Source organism: Phyllopteryx taeniolatus, chromosome 13, assembly GCF_024500385.1.
Source record: "Phyllopteryx taeniolatus isolate TA_2022b chromosome 13, UOR_Ptae_1.2, whole genome shotgun sequence".
NCBI lineage: Eukaryota > Metazoa > Chordata > Actinopteri > Syngnathiformes > Syngnathidae > Phyllopteryx > Phyllopteryx taeniolatus.
This window is the reverse complement of record NC_084514.1, coordinates 19,951,347-19,973,038: the sequence shown is the minus strand read 5'-3', so window position 1 is coordinate 19,973,038 and position 21,692 is coordinate 19,951,347. Positions and strand designations below refer to the sequence as shown.

At 43.4% G+C, this 21,692-nt stretch overlaps 1 protein-coding gene across 3 annotated transcripts in view; it reads left to right on the top strand.

Annotated features, from left to right (window-relative positions):
• efna2a (ephrin-A2a) overlaps nucleotides 1–21,692 on the top strand; it is a 68,132-nt gene that overhangs the window by 7,289 nt on the left and 39,151 nt on the right. For 2 of the 3 annotated variants that reach the window (XM_061795176.1, XM_061795177.1), the window contains exon 1: nucleotides 13,777–14,009. The exons of the other annotated variant lie outside the window; for it this stretch is intronic. In XM_061795176.1, coding sequence (XP_061651160.1) covers nucleotides 13,792–14,009 — 218 coding nt within the window. In that variant the 5' untranslated portion in view covers nucleotides 13,777–13,791. Of the gene's footprint in view, nucleotides 1–13,776; nucleotides 14,010–21,692 lie in introns of those variants that run through there. 3 annotated transcript variants of the gene reach the window in all.

Genomic DNA, 21,692 nt, shown 5'->3' with positions numbered 1-21,692 from the left:
CTTGATATACAAAGATCGTAGAACAATCGAGGTGTATCACTTCGGCATACTTCCTTTACGCCAATTACGACTTTCCTGTTCGCCCGGGTTTTCGCACCATCCCTTGGCATCGAAAGAGAACGAGCACAAAAACACGCGCGTCGGCAAGTTTTTCCCCAGCAAATCGCTGAGGATACGTTCCACATGGAGAGGGGAAACCAAAACGGCCAGAAAAATAGTCGCGATGTAGTTTCCTGCTACGTAGTCGGCCTAATGGGGTGGGCATTTTTCCATAATAATAATAATAAAAATTAAATAATGGGTTGAAACTGACGCACACATGCACGCAGGCACACACACACACGCACACACTGAGCTTGCAGTTGCATCTGTGACTACATCACTTCTCCACTGAAGCCATCTCAAATATTTAACAGGCGAGTAGGGAACATTTTCTTCCTTTCTTGCTCTCTGTCTCCCTCTCTCCCTCTTCTCTCTGCACTTTCACTCTCATTTTTTATTTTTATTTTATTTTTTTTAATAATTGTTATTATTTTTTTAAATTTATTATTATTTTTTCCCCCTCACACACAACGCAAACATCAGCGGCTATGTTGAAGCTATATGCGCGGTTGCCGGGGGCGATGTTTTTCCGTCAGGGAATGGCGGTTGATGCGGAAAGGGAGGGCTGGGGTGGAGGTGGGGTTAAGGTGGGAGTGAGAGTGTGTGTGTGTGTGTGTGTGCGTTGGGGGGGGGGGCATATCAAAAATGCATTACAATGAATCAGGACTGTGAAAGCCGGTGCACTCGCTCCCCCCGTTGTTTGGACTCACACTGTGTTCAATGAGGACATTCATCCCCATGCATTAGACATACAAGGCTATTTATACACGGTAAAGCCACTATATGGATTCTTTGTAGCCCACGGCTCATTATAGTCTTGGTCTGTGACATATTGTAAGACTGAAAAATAATTTTTCAAAAAGGGTTGAGAGAGAAAATAAAAAAGGATCTTCTGGGGGAATTTTGCATAAAATGGTAAAGCAATAAACCGGCACATTTGTGCCATTTGAAAGCTATGGGGAATGCTGTTTTCATTCAAGATTTTAGAAAATCAAGGTGAGAGAGAAACAATTCTTAATATTACACATGGAAAACAATAATAGTTTTGTAGAATTTAAAAACAATATAATTACAATTCAGTAAAACGGCAAAGTTATGCTAAACCAACACAATTTTCCCATTTGAGCGGACCGTGACATGGAATCATCGGGGAAAACAAAGGGCGGCGGGATATGCCTCTATATCAACGAAAAATGGTGTACGGACGTCACGGTGCTCAGCACACACTGCAGCCCGCATTTGGAGTCGCTATTCTTAAACTGTAAGCCATTCTACTTGCCACGTGAGTTCGCATCATTCATACTGGCTGGAGTCTACATAACACCTCAAGCTAACACAAATGCCGCATTGCTAACGCTTGCCGAACAAGTCAACGAAATTGGAAAAAAAACACCCGGACTCACCCCTCATTATTCTCGGGGACTTTAACAAAGCTAAACTCAACCACGAACTCCCTAAATACAAGCAGCACATCGACTGTCCTACCAGGGAAAATAATAATTTAGACCACTGCTACACTACGGTAAAAAACGCATACCGTGCTATACCTCGTGCAGCCCTGGGCTCATCTGATCACTGCTTAATTCACTTAATACCGACGTACAGGCAAGAATTTAAATGTGCGAAGCCTACAGTGAAAACAGTCAAAAAGTGGACCAATGAAGCCAAGATGGAACTTCAAAGCTGTTTAGACTGCACAGATTGGAGTGTCTTTGAAAATTCAGCTGGCAGCCTGGATGAATATACGGACACTCTCACATCCTATATCAGTTTCTGTGAAGAGGTTTGTGTACCAACAAAATAATTTCGCACATTCAACAACAACAAGCCGTGGTTCACTGCTAAACTTAAGCAGCTTCGCCAAGCTAAGGAGGACGCATATCAGAGCGTATAATTGAGCTAGAAACCAGCTGACTAAAGAAATTAACATTGCGAAGAGGAACCATGCAGCAAAGTTGGAAAAACAGTTTAGCGCAAACGACTCTAAATCAGTCTGGCATGCATTCCAATCACTGACTAATTACAAGCGACGATCCCCCCAAGCTGAGAACAATAGCACACTAGCCAACGACTTGAATACCTTCTACTGCAGATTTCAAAAGGACAGTTTCACACCACACACCCACCCGGCCGCACCCGCGACCACAATCACACCTCTGACTTCTGCGTTAACCATCCATGAACAGGATGTGAGACGCATCTTCAAACAACAGAAGATTAACAAAGTGGCAGGCCCGGACCATGTGTCACCATCCTGCCTCAAAGTCTGCGCGGACCAGCTCGCTCCAGTCTTCACTCAGATCTTCAATAGATCTCTGGAAATGTGCGAAGTTCCATCCTGTTTCAAATGCTCCACCATCATTCCAGTCCCCAAGAAACCTGCAATCTCGGGTCTGAATGACTACAGGCCTGTCGCTTTGACATCTGTGGTCATGAAGTCCTTTGAACGTCTCGTGCTGGACCACCTCAAGAGTGTCACAGGTCCCCTGCTGGACCCCCTGCAGTTTGCCTACCAAGCGAACAGGTCTGCGGATGAGGCAGTCAACATGGGACTGCACTTCATCCTAGAACACCTCAACAGTGCAGGGACCTACGCGAGGATCCTGTTTGTGGACTTCAGCTAAGCGTTCAACACCATCATCCCTGAACTCCTTTCATCCAAGCGTCTCCAGCTCAGCGTCTCACCTGCCATCTGCAAGTGGATTTACAGCTTTCTGACGGGCAGGACACAGCAGGTCAGGCTGGCGCAGGCCACCTCATCCACACGCAGCATCAGCACTGGGGCGCCCCAAGGTTGTGTCCTCTCTCCGCTGCTCTTCTCTCTCTACACGAACGACTGCACCTCAGCAAACCCGACTGTCAAGCTCCTGAAGTTTGCAGATGACACCACTGTCATCGGCCTCATCAAGGACGGTGACGAGTCTGCATATCAACAGGAAGTGGAGCGGCTGGAGCTGTGGTGCGGCCGACACAACCTGGAGTCTCAAGACTGTAGAGATGATCGTGGACTTCAGGAGGCATCCTTCGCCACAGCTGCCCCTCACGTTGTCCAGCTGCCTTGTGTCAACCGTCGAGACCTTCAAGTTCCTGGGAATTACAATCTCTCAGGACCTGAAGTGGGCGACCAACATCAACTCCGTCCTCAAAAAGGCCCAGCAGAGGATGTACTTCCTGCGGCTTCTGAGAAGGCACGGCCTGCCACCGGAGCTGCTGAGACAGTTCTACACAGCGGTCATCGAATCAGTCCTGTGTTCTTCCATCACAGTCTGGTTTGGTGCTGCTACAAAAAAGGACAAACTCCGACTGCAACGGACAATCAAAACTGCTGAAAGGATTGTCGGTACCCCCCTACCCACCATTGAGGACTTGCACGCTGCCAGAACTAAGACACGGGCGTGCAAAATCCTCTCTGACCCTCCGCACCCCGGTCACCAGCTCTTCCAGCTCCTTCCCTCAGGTAGGCGCTACCGATCAATGCAAACTAGAACTAGTAGACATTCCAACAGCTTCTTCCCTCTTGCGATCAACTTCTTAAACACCTAACCTATAATTCCATTACAACAAGCTGGCAATTTTTTGACTTGAGTTAGTTGTCACATTTCTGTGGGGCAAATTATGGATTACTCGTGCACTCACTGTAGTTGTCTCGCCATGCTGCACTATTTGCATATACTGGCCACTCATGCCAGAGTAACATCTGCTCCATTTGCACACTGATTGAGGAGTATCTGTAACTTTTGCACAACCAACATTGTTCCAGATTATCGCACTACTCGTCACTTTAAACCGCATACACTCCTTGAAGTCTCAGCGCCCTTTGCGCAATGGTCATTGCACCGGACTATTGCAATATTAGCCATTCGAACTGTTCTAAGTGCTAGAGGATTCTGCATCTTTTTGCACAATAGTTTTTTGTCAATGTCTTTATGTCTCCAAAGTGTTCTGTAAATTGACTGTCTGTTGTACTAGAGCGGCTCCAACTACCGGAGACAAATTCCTTGTGTGTTTTGGACATACTTGGCAAATAAAGATGATTCTGATTCTGATTTAAAAACCATTGGAAATGGTATTTTTAATTCGACATTTACTTTATAAAAAAAAAAAAAAAAAACAACAACAATGCACGTGATTAACTAACACTAATTAGCATATTAAAACATATTGGGCACTTCAATGGTGTCCAAAATGCGGCACCAGAGCCATTTTTTGGGACAGCAATTTATTGTCTGCTCTGTCTGTGATGTTTTGTAATAATACATTTAACAATAAAGTTAAGTGAAAAAGATTCTTGATATTGTAAGAAACTTTTTTTTAAATTTTTTTTTACAGATTTTCTTTTTTTTAAATTCCAGTTACATTTAAATAAGATGGCAAAGCTAAGCGAATCCTGACATGTTTTTCCCTTTGGAAATATTATTTTTGATCCCACATTTATTGTTAAATAAAGCCTCTATATGCAGTTTTCCATCTCAGCATCCTGTATGTAAATCTCGCATTCCTGTTTTTGTTGTGTAGAGCGCTTGTGCAATGGTGCGGTGGTAAATCCACTTGCTCCGTAAAAATACGTTAAGGGCCTGTGAAATATTCGATTTTGGGCAAAATGAAAGTGTTTAGAGAGCATGCAGGACACGCTCGTTTGCTGACAGAAGCTCGTTCAGCCGACGGACCTCCTGCGCGGTGATGTCATCTGATTGAGACGCATCCCAAAAAACATGAGCTGCTTTGGTGATTCAGCTTGTTCTTGGCCACAGAGAAAATGTCGTTTGGATAAATAATGCCCTGGGATATCATGAATAGATTTAATTGAGAGACGCTGCTTCCGCACAGTAATGTCATCACACTGAAACAATTCCAGAAAGTAAACTGTGTTCCGTGGTGAATTTCAAACTTTGGAAATCATTTTGTGCCATTCTCCTGGCTGATACCTTTGAACAAACAAATCCCTCTGACGCTGTGGAAGCTCTCTGCGAGACATGGGACAGGAAAAGCCCGCTAGACCAGCCAAACTTAATCAGAGGGACTCTGAATGGTGGCAGTTGTGCTCTGAATGTGGTCGGTTCATTCTGAACACAGTCCACGTCCCCAGTTAAAAGAGGGTGTGCACACTTGCGCAAACACACGGTTTATTTTTATTTCCCCTCTCTAAAGATGTTTTTTTTTTTCCCAACTGAGTCGTTTGTTATAAGTAACATCAATGGTGGAAAACGTTTTGAAATGATTTATCTTGGTCTCACAAAAACCTGCAGCTTGAACAGGGGTGTGTAGACTTTTTATAGCCACTCTATGCGGTGATTCAGCTTGTTGCACAAAAATCAAACAAAAAAACAAAAAAAATCACATTTTGTTTGGTATCCAGGGGAAAATAAATCAAATGCCAGAAGGGTGAAGTCACATGCCCAAAAATGTCATTGTCCTTTTATTTTTGTGTAAGCAAAGAGGGCAAAATTGATTCGAAAACCTTTGTGAGAGAAAAAGGGGCCCCATTTCAATTCAAACTCTGCTCGGATAATAGCAAATGCTCCCGCTAATCCAATTCAAAGCACTCTGGAGGCTTTCGGTCACTCACACGTTTTCCGTCTGTGCATTTCGCTATTGTGATGTCATACACGGGGAGGGATAACTACGTATACGACATCATCATTATCATCATCATCAGAATGTAGCGCAACGCCACAGCTGAGCCTTAATAAATAAAAGGATGTGGAAGTGAAGCGCACACACACACACACACGCACACACACATGAGAGGCTGCGAGATGTAGGTCGCACATCTACACAAACACAAGCACACACAAGCACAGTAATGCTGTCCATTCAGGTTCCATTTTCTTACTGGTACACACACACACACACACACACACACACACACGGTTACACGACTTGAGTAGCATAAACCCACACACATACTTGCCCATATAAGAGGGAAAAAAGGAGCTTGCAGGTGATGGGGCTTTGTTCAGCCTGAGGAGCTAATGTGCTGGCAGAAATGGATTCTTTTTCTCACACACAAACACACCTGCACCTATATATACACAAACACACACACTAACACACGCATGCGCTGGTTCATCGGTCCAGAAGGAGAATTCCGTCTAATCCCACGTTTTCTCCTAACCCCCCCGCCCACGTCCGTCCGTCTTTGTTGCGTGCTCGCACTTCATCTCGACCATCTTTGAGGAACAACAAGCCCGCCTTGCTGCGGGGTTGCCATCGATCTCCTCGAAAATACACACACGCGCACACACACACGATGGTGGCGTGTTACCGCGGTTCCTCTCGTCGTCTGGTGGTCGGGGAATTTACTCACCTGAAGAGAGTACGAGGTGTTTATTAGAGGTGCGGCCTTGAAAAATAGCTATAGCGGACCCCGGCTTATTCGCGCTTCGCTATTTAAAAAAAATTCACCGACAGCATTTGCGTTTTTTTGTTGTTTTTTTTCCCTGTGGAACCTAACCTCAGCTGTTCGTTGAAAAACTCCTCTAGCTTTGTGTTTGTGCTCTTTCTATAAAACAAAGCCCTGAATATTAGGAAAGTAGTAATTGGTGTCAAGGAAGTACGTTGAAAGGGCTATGTTGTAAGATGACTTTGTTGCATTAAGTGTAGAATGTAAGACTTCAAAGTTGAGATGGTTTGAACCAGTCAGGAAATGTGGAAGGAAAAGGTAAATATATAAAATATCTCTTAAATGTCGGTATTTTTTTTATGACAGTTTAGTGTGAAATTTGAGGAATTTGATAAATAGTTCCCAAGATGTCCTGAATGAGCTGAACAATTTTGAAGTTAGAGTGGGAATTGTATTGTTTTATTGTTCTGTGAAAAGTGTGGAATTTGGAGAATGCGATGAATAGTTTCCAAGAATGCTTGACTGAGATGACATTTTGAAGTTGAGATGGTTTGAATCGGTCAAGAAATATGGAAGCGCTATATATGTAAAACATCTCTTAAATTTGGGGATTTTATTGTCATTTTATTTTTTTTTGGGGGGGTGGGTTTTTTAACTGTGAAAAGGGTGCAATTTGAGGAATGTGTTCCCAAAATGTCCTAAATGAGCTGCACATTTTGACGTTTTTATGGTTTAAATCAGTCAAGAAATGTGAACGAAGGAGACAAACGCGTGAAACATCTCTTCAATTGTAGAATTTTATGGTAGTTTTATTGCTTTATTTCACTGTGAAAAGTGTGGAACTTGGGGAATGTGATGAATAGTTTCCAAAAATGCCTGAATGAGCTGACATTTTGAAGTTGGCATGGTTTGAATCGGGTCCAAAATTGAGAAAGGAGAGGGAAATGTGTAAAAAAAAAAATTGTTCTTAAATTTTGGAATTCTATTGTTTTATTTTTCTGCAAAAAAATGTGGAATTTTGGCAACATGGGAATTATTGGAATGTGGAAAGACGTTCCCAATATGCTCCGAATGAGCTGAACAGTTTGACTTTGAAATGGAAAAAGACGGGGAATGTCTTTGTTGTACGTCTCGTTCACTTAAATTCGATTTAATTCGAAAAGGGAAGGCGTGCAGGCGTCGGCTCTTCAGCATTTACACAATCCTAACTTTACCACTGCGTTAGCATAGATTAGCGATAGCGATCTTGTACCTCCTGAGAGAGGGGAGTGCACAGGCTGAGAAATGCCGTCGTCAACAAATGTGCCCACAAGAGTGAAAGAGTCTATTTAGTATGTTGGCAGCTCTGTGTAATGCGATGTGAAATGTTTATTTAAACACGTCTACCAAGGTTTTAGGAGCCACGAGTGATGCAGTTTCACAAAACAACTAAACTACTTGGCGAATATGAATCAAACTTGCATTCATGGCTGATGGGCTTCCTTCTGCAACGAATCATCACACTATAGATTTTTTTGACAAAACAGGCCAACCCAAACGTATCTAACTAGTTTCCCTGGAGTTTGTCTACAACAAACCATCCAGACTCTCAATCTTGAGGCGACAGAATGCGGCGAGGCTCCCGCGGGATAAGCAAGTGGTGGAGTTGTACGACACTTCTCAGACAGTTGAAGCGTCCAAGCGAGTTAATTGATTCGTTCTCAAGCTATTTTCAACACTTTAAATTGGTTAATAATGTTTAAAAAAAAAAAAAGAAAAAGACCACAAGACAAACGCGAGATGGACTCGGAGGATTACGGACGACCGTATGAAAGACGCAAGTGCGCAAGGGGTGAAGCGGAAATGGCAGCAAAAAAAAAAAAAAGAAGAAGGGAAGATTACGGCGGTGGGAAAGCGCTTCAAAGCGCGCGGTCGGGCGGTCCCGGCAGGGGCGCGTCAAAGGCCAGGTATTAGGGCGCCAAGAGTGGCGAACGGCATGCCCTCTGGCGCTCCGAGCTCTGCAATGAGAAATTGGTCAACGTTTGAAAGTAGAACTGAGACGCACGGTGGATGGGCGAGCTGAAATTGTTTGACTTGGGAAGACGTTTTCAGAGCGGTCGCTTATGGAATCCTTCTTTGTCAGTTTGAGGACTGTTTTTGATTGGCGGAAGATTGTTCGGTGCGGTGTTGCCAGGACTGATTGATTGACTTCATAGATTCTTGGATGTGATTGGTGGACTTTCTCTGTGATTCGCTCCTGTTGGCTCCCAATTTTTCCCATGGACTCACATCGGGAACAAACAACAGTTGCTGAAAAATAATATGCATCTCATTGACCACATCCTGCCCCACCCCCTCCTCTAATTTCAATATGCTTAATCAACAATTGTACACACTGTTCGGCGAGCAAACGGGCCCCGAAAATGTTAATTCCCTGACTCCTGGCTTGCGTCAGTGGGCATGCGGCAGTGGTGCGCATGTGCCATCAGCTTCTCATCTGCTTCCAACGGATCCCCAGCGGTTTTTTTCTTCTTCCCCCAAACAGTTGGGAGTCAAACAAAAGAAAGCGAGCGAGCGATCCATTTGCATCGTAATCCATCAGATGAGGCAGGCGAGAAGTGTCTGACTCCACGCCAGTCGTAGCGACGCCCCACTACCTCGGTCTGATCCGCAACAGGGCCACTGTGAGACTCATTTTATGTTATGCTAATGAGGATAATGAGGCGGGATCAACATATGTTCTGTCTTATCGCTCGCCGAGGTGTCCATATGTACAGTAGGCAACCTTCTGGTTCGCCGCTTGTGTAATTGTCTTTTCTCCCCTCCGGCCTCCATATTAATCCTCACCTCTGGTTTAATCCCGAGCTTAATCTAAACACCACTCCGAGGCTTTTTTACTACGATCGGTCATAGCAGCAATCGTCCCATTGTTAGTGGAGTCATTACACGTGCGTATCGTATTAAACGACAACACAATTGGCACCACAAATCCCTAAAGTTGGGCCCGATTCTGTTGTTCCGAAATGCTATTTTACGCAACGCGATTGTCAAAACTAATCAATGAGCCGACGTTGGTGGTTATTTTTTTTCATCTTCCCATCAGAAAGTGGAAACTAACGATTGTCATGGTCACACTGAGGGCTCTGTTTTCGTAGATGCCACAGCTGCGCTTTAAAAAACTTGATTTTCGTGTAAGCGCAAGTCTTGCTAGGCGTGTTTGCCAATTTAGCTAACCCGTGGATGATGGACTTATTTCAATAGCGGGCATCCAACCCTCTTACTCATTGTATAAATTAATTCATTGAACACATTATTATTACTATCATTATCATCATATTTTTTAAAATCATTTCATGTACTGGTCAGCTCGCAACTATGGGGGTCTTGGCAATGAACGATCATTGGATATGTAGATACATAAGGTCCGCGGACACGTTTAACACATTCACTGCCATTGACGGCTTCAGAAGTCTAATATCCATGTTAACTGGGAAGGCTGGCAGTAAATGAGTTACGTTGGCAGCGGTTTTCACCAGCTCTTTCTGTATTTAATTAGGGTACCCGATAACATGCAATGCTCCAGTAACGCATGGCTCGCTGGGCCCTCTTCCACAGATGACTACGTGCAAGAGTTGTGCCGATTTTAAGGGGAATGAGAGAAGCCGCTTCGATTGGACAGGATTGAAGTCGGCTGCGGTGACGCCCGCACCAGCGCGGACGTTTCACTTTTAAATCCGCTTGGGTTGGCCCGACCACGGAATTATCAAAACCGGGTCTAGCCCCGCCTCCTTGCAGAGTTACGCCAGATTTGCGCTCGTCACGAAAATAGAGCCCTGGAATTTGTTTTGATTATCTGCAATATGTTGATAGTGGTAGTTTTTAAAAACATGCTGAAGACGACAAAAACAAATCTAAAGACAGTGGTACCTTGACTTGCAAGTTTATTTCCTTCCACTTACAACCTCGTAACGCGGGTTGGCCGATAACCACGCGGTGAGTTGAGTGTTAGCGTCTTCTCGTTGCTCCCTGCAAGTGTTTTCATTTTGTATTTGTGTGTTTGACTGTTTGATCCGATCAATAAAGTGCTCCAAGTGGACTGACAACTGCGGCGGCGAATCTGAAGCTCGCTCTAAAATAAAGTTTTGCTTGTCTAATTTTCCCGATTTGACCAGAAACATGATCACTGAAGCCAAACGTCTGATCTTGGATCATTTGCTCAAGTCTTCCGCCTCTGTCCTGACGTCACACTATTTACGTCCCGAGCTGAACTTTTTTTTTGTGCCTGCTCACGTTAGCGTACAAGCTAAACCCATCCTTGACTTTCTGTTGTGATTTGATGCATTATATAAGCAGGACAGAATTGAATAATAGATTAAATGTTGTTGAGGGACGGGACATTTGTTTAACCAAAAAAAAACAATATAAATAAAAACTCATGTAGGGCCAAACACTGTCAGAACCTCAACAGTATTCCCATGTGTCCTTGCTCCCCTGACGCATCACACATTCTCTTTGATGAATATCGAGGTTAACGTTTCCACTCCGACTCTCTATTCTCTCTTTCTCTCTTCGATCACTCTCCTGCATTCTAATCCTCGCCCCCAAAAACAGTCGACGGGGCTGTAACGAGCGCGTCGATGTTTATGGAGATGACGCCGATAAGCGTAATGAAAACAGAGCCCAGCTTAATGGCACTGATTAAAATGTTGATGAGGGAACAGGGTGACGCTTGTGATGCTCGCCGATCACATTGGCAACAAGTTGGCGTGGGACATTATTAAATCGTCCGCAGCCGAACCATGATGTGTTTGTTTCATATGCAGCCACTCGAAAAGGAATAAGTCAAGTTTATTTGTATAGCCCTTAATCACAAAATAGTCTCTATTTATGTGTCAATACTTCAGTGGTCCTAATAAAACCACCAAATCACTCTTATCTCAAATCAACTTTCCCCATTGAAATGTATGGAAGTGCCATCAATCCGGTCCAGCGCCACGAAAAAAATGTGTAACATGTTTTTAAATAGGAAAAATAGCACTCTACAGTATTACACTGTATGAAAACATACAGCAATCGCACAATTATATGGAATCGTCTACTACAACTAAGCTTCAGTAATAATTCTTTTGCAGAAAATAATGACTATCCATGAGTATTGTTATGTGCTCAGTTTGGACTGTATGTGCTGCGTACCATTTGTGCACAGTTTTTTAAAAGGTTTATAACTACTGAACTATCGATGCTAATTCCGTTAGCTCATTTATGGCATTTACAATTAGGTGTTAGTATTAAGCTAGAGGACTTTCGTAAGATAAAGTTAATGTGGTTTGCTTAAATATACAACATGTAATTTTTATGTCAAGTAAACTTCAACTGAGAGTGTCAAGAAACAGCTTGAAGCTAGCGCACATGGCCTTTTTTTTTTTTTTTTAACTGTTTGCTAGCTGCTAAACTGCACATGTCGCAATTAGGGAGGGCAAAATAGACAAAAATAGATTAAAAATTTGCTTTTTCTCACCACTCACTTTCTTCGGTGGTTAGACAAAAAGAAATCTGCAAAAATACCTGTACCAAGAAAAAAAAAACAGAAAATGCAGTCACAAAATAGGATTTGCACAATTTAATGAAGTCCTATAACTTTTTTTTCTTTGTGTAAAAAGCAAAGAAAAAAAAAAGCACACTTTTAAATGTACAGCGATGATATGTCCATAGTGATAGATGACAGCTTTTATCGCCACGGTAAAATGACATTAAAGACAATCGGATTACACATTTTCACATGATTGAAAGGGCCAGGAGAATGTGGAGGTGGGTGGGGGGCACTCCATTAAAATTCTCCCTGCCTCACCCTGCGGAGAAGGCAAAGAGTGAAGATGTGAGAACATTATTAGTTTTTTTGGCTGCTTCCAATGGAAATGGAAAATGAGCTTCTTTGCTGATGAGATTGCTCTGGTCTTTGAGACGTCACCCCGCTACCCCCTTGAACATGTACCACACCGCTGTCCATTCTCAATGCAGTCACCTCCTGCTTACTGGCCGTTCGGCTTTTCAAAATTACGTGATCGCTCTTCTGCCATCTGGTGGAATGTTGGTGCCAAGGAACTGTTGAAGTGAGTTGAGGAGGTTAATTCAGACGAAAGTAGCGTAACCAATGGCGTCAGTGTCACCAAATATTTGAATACACATGGACATATAACAGTACTCACGCATATATTCTTTATCCTCTTTGAAGAAAGACTAATAATACTATGGCTTAAGGAGGAGTGACCGACTTCACATATATCCATGTCTGTATTATACTGCCCCTAGGTGGCCAAGGCGCACACAACAGAAGGAGCAGCACAATCACCATTGAATTGAAGCAAGAAATGTAGCAAAAATTGTTGAACTCTTGGTTGTCTTTAATTATGCCATTCGTGTCTGTTTTCATAAAGTGCAATATTATACAGTGCTATTTTTCGTGTCACAACATTTCTTTTGCTTGTTTTTTTGGGGAGGGATGCTGGAACGGATAAATGGCACTGCCATTCATTTCAATGGGGAAAGGCCATTTGAGTTACAAATGTTTACGAGCGTGGCGATGGAACAAATTCAACTTATAGGCACCATTATACGGGAACTTACTAACCCTAGTAGGGGGAGCGTCACTTACTCACCACCTCTGCAGTTCGGTAGTGTGTCTATGTACGTATTTATCATCAGTTAAAAAAAAAAAAAAAAAAAAACACACGATGGGGCTTCTGGTGGAATAGAATCGAAGGTTGGCATGCTGTGATGGTGCCGCAATCTGCTTCGCAGGTTGCGCTGGTCGACTCTCATCAGTGATTAGCGAGATGCCCGCAGGAGGCCTTTGTCGCACGCTGGCTTTTTTTGTGTGTTGACATTCGTCACGCGTTGCTGCTGTAGAGGACGCATCAACTCCGACTGTGGCTGCAGGAAAGAAGAGGCCATGATAAGGAGATATCCTAAAAGGATAATTAGGGAAAATTCTAGCAATTTGTTTCCCACAAGTTTTAAAAAAACAGTGTAAGATTTTTAGATTTATTTTCTTGCACTATATCGATGATCATAAAACTCCAAAATATTACTTACCCATTGCTACTCCTTGAGCAGTACTGAGTCTCGTGAAATCGGCGATGATATTGTAATCATTACTTCTATGAGTTGAAAAATATGACGGTTTGCCCACAACCGTTTTTTTTTTTAAAAATCAATTATCGTAGAATTGCAAAACACAGTGAATGTATCGTTCCGATTGCTACATCAGACTCGATAAGACCGTCCTGACAGTACGTGAAGTGGCAATTACACAAATGCAACTTCTTTAGCCAGCATATCGGTTGAAAAATATGATTGTTTACCCACATATGTTTTGTTTTTTTTTCCCCCGACGATCGTGTTGTTGTGATTGCTACGCCACTTTAGCCAGCAAACCTCTTCAGACCTTGCTTGTCACTAGTAGAGGATATTTTTTCACGTTGTGGTGTTGTCACTGGCCTAAATGGGGTCATGTTGTCAGCGGCGACGTTTCCAGAGACGAACGCGTGTTCCAAAAGTGCTCCCGAAACACAATCGAGACTCGCAGGTGAGCGCGGGGGGGGGGGGGAAGGTGAGCTCGCCGCGATGAGACGGCGGCGGAATCAACAGGGTTGGGGGGTGGGGGGGGGGGGGGGGGGGGGGGGGTTCTCGTTGCTCGCCGCGAGCGTCGTCGCCGTCGCGAGCACTGCTGCATACTCGCCGTTTGATCAACTTCAAACGGGCCGCGCTTCCTCCCTTCCTTTCCTTCCTTCGCCAAGTCGGGAGAGGAGCGAGTGTTTCCTGCACACAAGTGTGGGTGCCCGCGTGTTTGCGTATCAGTGTGTGTGTGTGTGTGTTTGCTGACAAAAGCATTACGGGTGTTTTTGTTAGTGTAAAATGTGTCAAACACAAACAAGCACACAAGCCGCGCTGCATACTTTACTCCAGCGAATGAGCAGTTTAGGTTCGAGAGAGGCTCGCCATCGCCATCTTGGTCTTCCACACCAAACTCGTCCGACCATGTCTTAAGTTGTTTTATGGGGATGGAATCTATAACGTTGTGTTAAACATAAATAAAAACAGAATACAATGATTTGCAAATCATGTTCGACCTATATTTAATTGAATACACTACAAAGACAAGATATTTAATGTTCAAACTGATAAACTTGATTGTTTTTAGCAAATAATCATGAACTTGGAATTTTACGGCTGCACTGCATTCCAGAAAAGCTGGCACAGCGTCATGTTTACCACTGTGTGACATCACCTTTTCTTTTAACAACATTCAATAAACGTTTGGAAACTGAGAACACAAATTGTTGAAGGTTTGTAGGTGGAATTCTTTCCCTTTCTTGCTCAATGTACAGCTGCAGCTGTTCAACAGTCCGGGGTCTCCGTTGTCGTATTTTACGCTTCGTAATGCGCCACACATTTTCAATGGGAGACAGGCGTGGACTGCAGGCAGGCCAGTCTAGTACCCGCACTCTTTTACTACGAAGCCACACTGTTGTAACACGTGCAGAATGTGGTTTGGCATTGTCTTGCTGAAATAAGCAGGGGCGTCCATGAAAAAGACGTCGCTTGGATGGCAGCATATGTTTCTCCAAAACCTGTATGTACCTTTCAGCATTAATGGTGCCTTCACAGATGTGTAAGTTACCCATGCCATTGGCACTAACACAGCCCCATACCATCACAGATGCTGGCTTTTGAACTTTGCGTCCATAACAGTCCGGATGGTTCTTTTCCTCTTTGGCCCGGAGGACACGACGCCCACAATTTCCAAAAACAATTTGAAATGTGGACTCGTCAGACCACAGAACACTTTTCCACTTTGTGTCAGTAGGTTGAACATGATTTGCAAATCATTGTATTCTGTTTTTATTTATCTTTAACACAACGTCCCAACTTCTTTGGAATTGGGGTTGTAGATGGAGTTGATATCTAACTTGTTTGTTGACGTAAAGAGATTTTTTTGCAAGGCACACACCAACTACCATTTTTCTCACGTGTACATTTGTATTTAAAAAAAATCATATATATATATATATATATATATATATATATAAAATGTAAAGAATTAAAAACAATTTTTTTTTTACTGTATTTTGTTATATATTTCAGAGGACACTCTTTTATTTAAAAAATATGATACCATTTGAAATACAGTAATACCAATAATTTTTAAAAATTGGTAATTCAATAGAACATTGAAAAATGCTTTTTATAAAGAAATTGTTTTCATATTCAATTTCACAGGCCAAAATGTAGCTTCTATAATAATAATCCTAATAGTAATTATTATTAATAATATGAATTATTATGATGATTATTGTTATTATCATTGTTGAAATTAAAGAAATATATATATTATTATTATTATTTTATTATTATTAGATTTAAAAAAATTAATTGTATGGTTAATTATTAATTATGATTCACAAACATTATCTACTGTATATCATAAACAACTGGAGGATGTCACTTTCCACCATACATTAATGACTTAATTGAGTCAAATCCAGAGAGACTGTCGACCAGTTCTCCCGTCGTCATCGTCGTCATTATCATCATCATCTTGTTTCTACTCTACCTTCTTATCTGTTTTTGAATATTTTTTTTATTTTTGGTTTTGATGTGGTCTGCGCTTGTTGCGCCTTGAAGATGGGCAGCCCCAGAGAGCTCATTAATTCCATCAATGCAGACGAGTCGCCGGGCACTTTGGAAGTAGCTGGAAAGCAAAATAAGTAAATAATCAATCAATCAATCAGTCCAACTCGACCCCCCCCCCCCTGCAGCCTGTTGACGCGCGTTACAGTCGCCGACCACTTTAATTTCCCTTCTTTTTCCATCATGTGAAGGTGAATTGTGGCTGCGTGTCGCTGTTAGATGCACGCGATCAAAGCTGTGTGTGTGTGTGTGTGTGTGTGCACGAGGAAGAAAAATAAGACTACTGTTACGGAGAATCTTCTCCGATGTAACAACAACGTCAAAACACGTCTTTTGTTCGTCTCCTGGGTAGGCCCAACGGAGGCGCTCGCCACTGACGCGTTTCCATTAGCGGCTTCCCGCGATCATATTTGGCCGACGGGAGTTTAAAACCACTGCCGCTCAGTCGCTGGACCAGCAGATTCTTCATTGTAACATGTGGGCAGAGGCGTGCTAACGATAGCGTAACAGTATTTTACTCCGCAGTCTCCATTTTGCCGTAGCGGCCCCAAGGGTCCTCTTGAATAAACACTGTATGTCATGTCGAGACGTGGGCGATTACTATTAATTCAGTAACTCTGGACACAGCAGTATTGTACTCCGTAGTCTCCACTTTGCTGCAACGCACTGTTTTCTTGTTACCCACAGTCTCCTCCAGGATAAAAAGTCTCTTTACTGTGCAGAGAAGTCAATACAGGAGATCCTCCTTGACCAAAATGATTTTGAATTACGTTGTAATTAAATTTGCATTGTTTGTATTTCATATTATTATTATTATTATTAATGACATTTAAATAAGGTGACTTGATTTTATGACCTTGTCTGTTGCTGAGCCCAAGTTATGGTTGCAGCAGCGTTGTACCCCGCAGTCTCCACTTTGCTGCAGCGGGCCCACAGTATTCTCTTGAATAAAATGTCTACTTACTTTGCATAGCGTCGTTACGACCGACACGTTCAATGTGAAATGGGGGAAGCGGCCATATTGTACAGTTTCCACAGTCTTTACTTTGCAGCAGTGGACACACAATCTCATATGTACCGAGAAATAAGGGGGCTCCTTATTTGCCATTGTTTGCTACGGCTCTGATATTATGTCCCCAAGGCGTGTTTGCTGTGATGTGTACAATTATTGACAGACAGCAACAACTGCTTTCAACATAACCGGGCGAGGAAAAAAAAAAAGAAAAAAAGAGTTGCGGGCAGGCGTTGAACGACTAAAGATTTTTGTCGTCTACTTTGTGATGATGTAAGTCAAGTCAAAGTTGATGAATCAATGACGTCATAAACATTTTTCTGCACAGTGCAGCAGCACCCACTCGTAGCATCCATACAGTCCGGCGTCAGGTTTGTAAAGCAATAAATAAACGCGTACTGTGTATGTTAGCGTAAGATTCCACGCTATCCGCTTAGTCACGTGACCACGCACACCAGTGTCCAAGTATAGCATCTGCGAGGAGAGACTGAAGCGACGCGTCCCAATTATTTGCCCACGGGGAGACCAAATCTCACACATTCCCGCCAACCAGGAAAGTTCTGGAATAATCCAATTCCAATAGCCGCCGGCGACATGCACCGCGGATCAAATCCGTCACGGGACGGGCCTGCTCGCTCGCCCCTCGGCCAAACCCTGCTTTCAGAAGACCGATTATTATTATTTATTTATTTTTATTAAATGTAAAATCTTTGTGAGCAAGGGAAGGAGTTTTTTTTTCTTCTTTCAAACGTCTAATTTTATCTCTGAAAATACATCTGCCTGTATTTGCTCTCTGGTGATTTTACTCTCATTCATATCTCACATTCATCTTTAAAAAAAAAAAAAACCTTCCTGGTGGGAAAAATACACGATAAGAAAAATGCAGGAATTCACACTGGAGACTTTGCTACAACATAACGTTGTTTAATATCTTTCACGCAACGTCGCCTCAAGTCACTGATGAAACTAAAAATTGCCGCTTTGAGCCAAAATGGCGGACTCCCAGTGTCTTTTGGGCCGTGGCTTTTTGAGACTTTTTTGTGGGTCTACTCGTGATAGACATCCTAGCAAATTTCATGTTGCTAAGTGAAATGCACTTCGGGGGCTGAATTTTTGAAAAACAAACAAAACAAAAAAAAAAACCTTTGTATGTTGAGCCACTGAAAATGGCCAAAATGACCGTCAAATGTCCACTTCAGCGCAAAATAGCAGACGTCTGTGTCTTGTTCGGCCGTGGGTGCCGAAGACCTTTTTGTGGCTCTACTGGTGATAGACTTGCCTTCTAAATTTCATGTCGCTAAGTGAATTCCCCCCATAAAAGCATTGCACAGAGTGTATGTGTGTGTGTCTGTGTGTGTGTGTGACAGCCATTGATTTTGAAGTGCTGTTTGTCTCCCGAATTGTCTCTGTGTGTGTGTGCGTGTGTGTGTGTCGTCAATTTCAGGGAGCTGATGAAACACTTGTGCAAAATAGGGAGCGACTCGCTTTTGTCAGCCCAGATGCCACAAAAACGATACTCGCGTCTCCCGTCTCTTAAAGGGACAAAATCTCTTTGCTCTAAAGCAGTGCTTCGCAATCTCTTTTCACAAAGTTCCAGATAAAAAAAAAAAAAAAAAACAACAACAACTTAGTACCACCATAATGGCCAACATTAAAATAGTGTAGCGTAGTAGGCCCAAGTATTGGTGAAAATAATCATGATGGCCACAGTTTGACCTTGGAGCAGACTATTTTAATTTCCTATAGGGAAAAAAATCATTTTGACCCTGGAACAGACTATTTCTATTCCTGTGGGGCAAAAATCATGATGGTGACAGTTTGACCCTGGAACAGACTATTTATCCAGGTACATCTCAACAAATTAGAATCGTGTCAAAAGCGTAATTTAGTTTGCTAGTTCAATTCCGAATGTGGAACTCATATTGTAGAGATGCACGACACACACGCAAATTATTATTTATATATATTTTATTTTATATATACCTGAAATTCCCGTAATTCTTGCGGAATTAAATTTCCATAGTGACAGTTTTCCCCCTGGGACAGATGATTTATTTTTCCATTATTTCCTTGATGACAGTGACGGACAGGAAGTCCTTCCTATTTCGAGCGTAAACAAAGCTTCCTGCACCCCCCCCCCCCCGCCCCCCCCAATCCCCCCTGTGTTGCACTTTGACTTTGAACTGTTGCTTTCCCCCCCCTATATCCCTCTCTCTCTCTCTCTCTCTCTCTCTCTCTCTCTCTCTGTCAGACAAATCCAAAGCGAGGTTAGTGCTTTAAAAAAAATTCGGATCTCGTGCGTGCATGCGCGTGCATGTGTGCCAGCTCACGTGCGCGCACACACACACACACACTATCGAGGTGGAGCGAACCCTTTGAACTACCAACCAATGAGCATCCCAGCAAGGATGTTGCTAGGAGCCTTTCCAGCGTCCACTACTCGTGCACGCGCATGTAGTGTTGCAATGACAGACAGCTCATCACTCCCCCCCCCCAACCCCCCCTTCCCCCGGTCGCAATAACATGTGATGTGTCAGGATTGCATTATCTGATGCTCTTCCTCCTCCTCCTCCTCCGAGCTCCTTCGCGCCCATCGCCTCTTCTCCTCGCCTAATGCAGAGAGACAGAGAGGAGGTATAATTCATGGACCTCTCTGCCAGTGCGTGTGTGCGCGTGTGTGTGTGTGTGTGTGTGCGTGTGTGCTCGTCAGGCCAGAGAGACAAACCTCGGCGAGAGCAGCGAAGCGGAAAGAACAGGTCGTCTTTGTGTGTGTGTGTGTGTGCGTGTGTGTGTGTGTGTGTCCATGTGCGTGCGTGTTTGTGTAAGTGCGCATGACTCATGTATAGGCGTGGGAATGCGCGCCGTATACATTTGATGACGTTGCTGCCGAGTTGAACGGAGCGAAATGTTGGACGTGCGCGAGTGTGTGTGTTTAGTTGCTTTCATCCCCCTTGAGTGATGCACGTGTGTGTGCGTGTGTGTGTCCGCTCTCCACTTATAAAAACTAAAGCAGGCCAGCCAATGATTTTTGTTTGTCTCCTTTCTTTCTTCGGCTGCAGAAGGGCAAACTGTGACGATAACCATAGAGCAGGAAATGAAATTGATTGTGTGAAGATAGTCATTGAACAGGAAACAGAACTTGTTGCACACATAAGACTATGAATGTGTGAGTGTGTGTGTGCGTGCACTCCGCTTACGAAACTATAAATGCAGGCCAGCCAGTGTTTTTTTTTTTTTTTTTTTCTTCTTCTTACAGTTGCGCTTCTTCCATTGACCCGCCTTTCCTCGCCACCCAAGCAAAACACTTTGCAGTGTGAAGTTTGCAAATTCAGTAGCAATCGGACAAAATTTCTAGGACGAGTTTGTCTTTACAGGACCTGTGAATTTTCAGCCAAAATGGCCACTTGAGATTCAAAATGGCAGACTTCCTGTTGTCTTTTCAAACACGGCTTCTCGAGACTTTTTTTTTTTTTCTGTGGATCTGCTCGCGATGGACACGCCTGCCAACTATCACGTCGCTAAGTCACACTGGCTTCGGGGGGGAGCTGAACGTGTTTTACGGTACAGCGAATACTCAGAAGTCAACCAACCAATCCAACACCACAGACCTAAAAGTGGTGCGATGCTACATGAGAACATGCTGCTTAATGTGAAATGGCCGTCGTACGTGCCGAGGACGAGTAACGCTGTAAAAAAAAAAAAAAAAAAAGACAAATGACACTAAAAGCGGGCTAGCGCTTGTCTTAAGAAGTACGCTAGCAGGCAGGAAAGGCTAACATGCGTGGACAAAAGGATGAAGCGGGGGGGGGGGGGGCGCGGCGGTTGGCGAGGCTCTCTTGCTCGTAACGGGCGAGTGAACATCAAGAGCAGTCACTTCATGTGAGTCCACTTCAGGCAGGGCGAGAGCGCGGTATTTTATCCGCTTGCCCCGTTTTACTTCCTTCAATATGGTTAGCAGTCAGCGGACTCCTAATGTGATACACACGCGGTGGGGGGGGGGGGGGGGGGGGGGCGGGTTTTAATTTGAAAAGGGAACCTCAGCTTGTGGTTGTTTTTAATAGACCCAAACCAGCAGCAGCATGAAATTTAGAAAGGCGTTACATGGAAAAGCAACTGGATTTTTGGGGTGGCTCGTAGAAAGTTCCCACACGCGGAACTTAGAGGGTGAGGGACAGGAAGTGGAAGTGCCGCTCCCTGTAAACAAACACAGTGCAGCTCAGCCTCTGGATAGCGGACGTCATTGGCTAGTTGGCGCACCCGTGTGGATTGAAGAAGAACTTTATGATGCACTTTCCTAAAAAGAAAGGATTTCAGCTGTTATGCGTGACAGTTCAAACTGTAACCGTTGCGCTTGTCTGCATCCTTTGTTTACCAAAAAGAAGACAAACAAATGATGTCGCACTTTCCTAAAAAGAAAAGACGTACGCTGTTGTGCTGTATATAACTGCTCCAATGGTTACTGTTGCACTTGTCTGCATGTCTTGAAAAAGACAAACTATTGATGTTACACTTCCTTGAAAAAGAAAAGATTGAATCTGTGCTGTTCATTTCCCCAAAAAAAGAAAA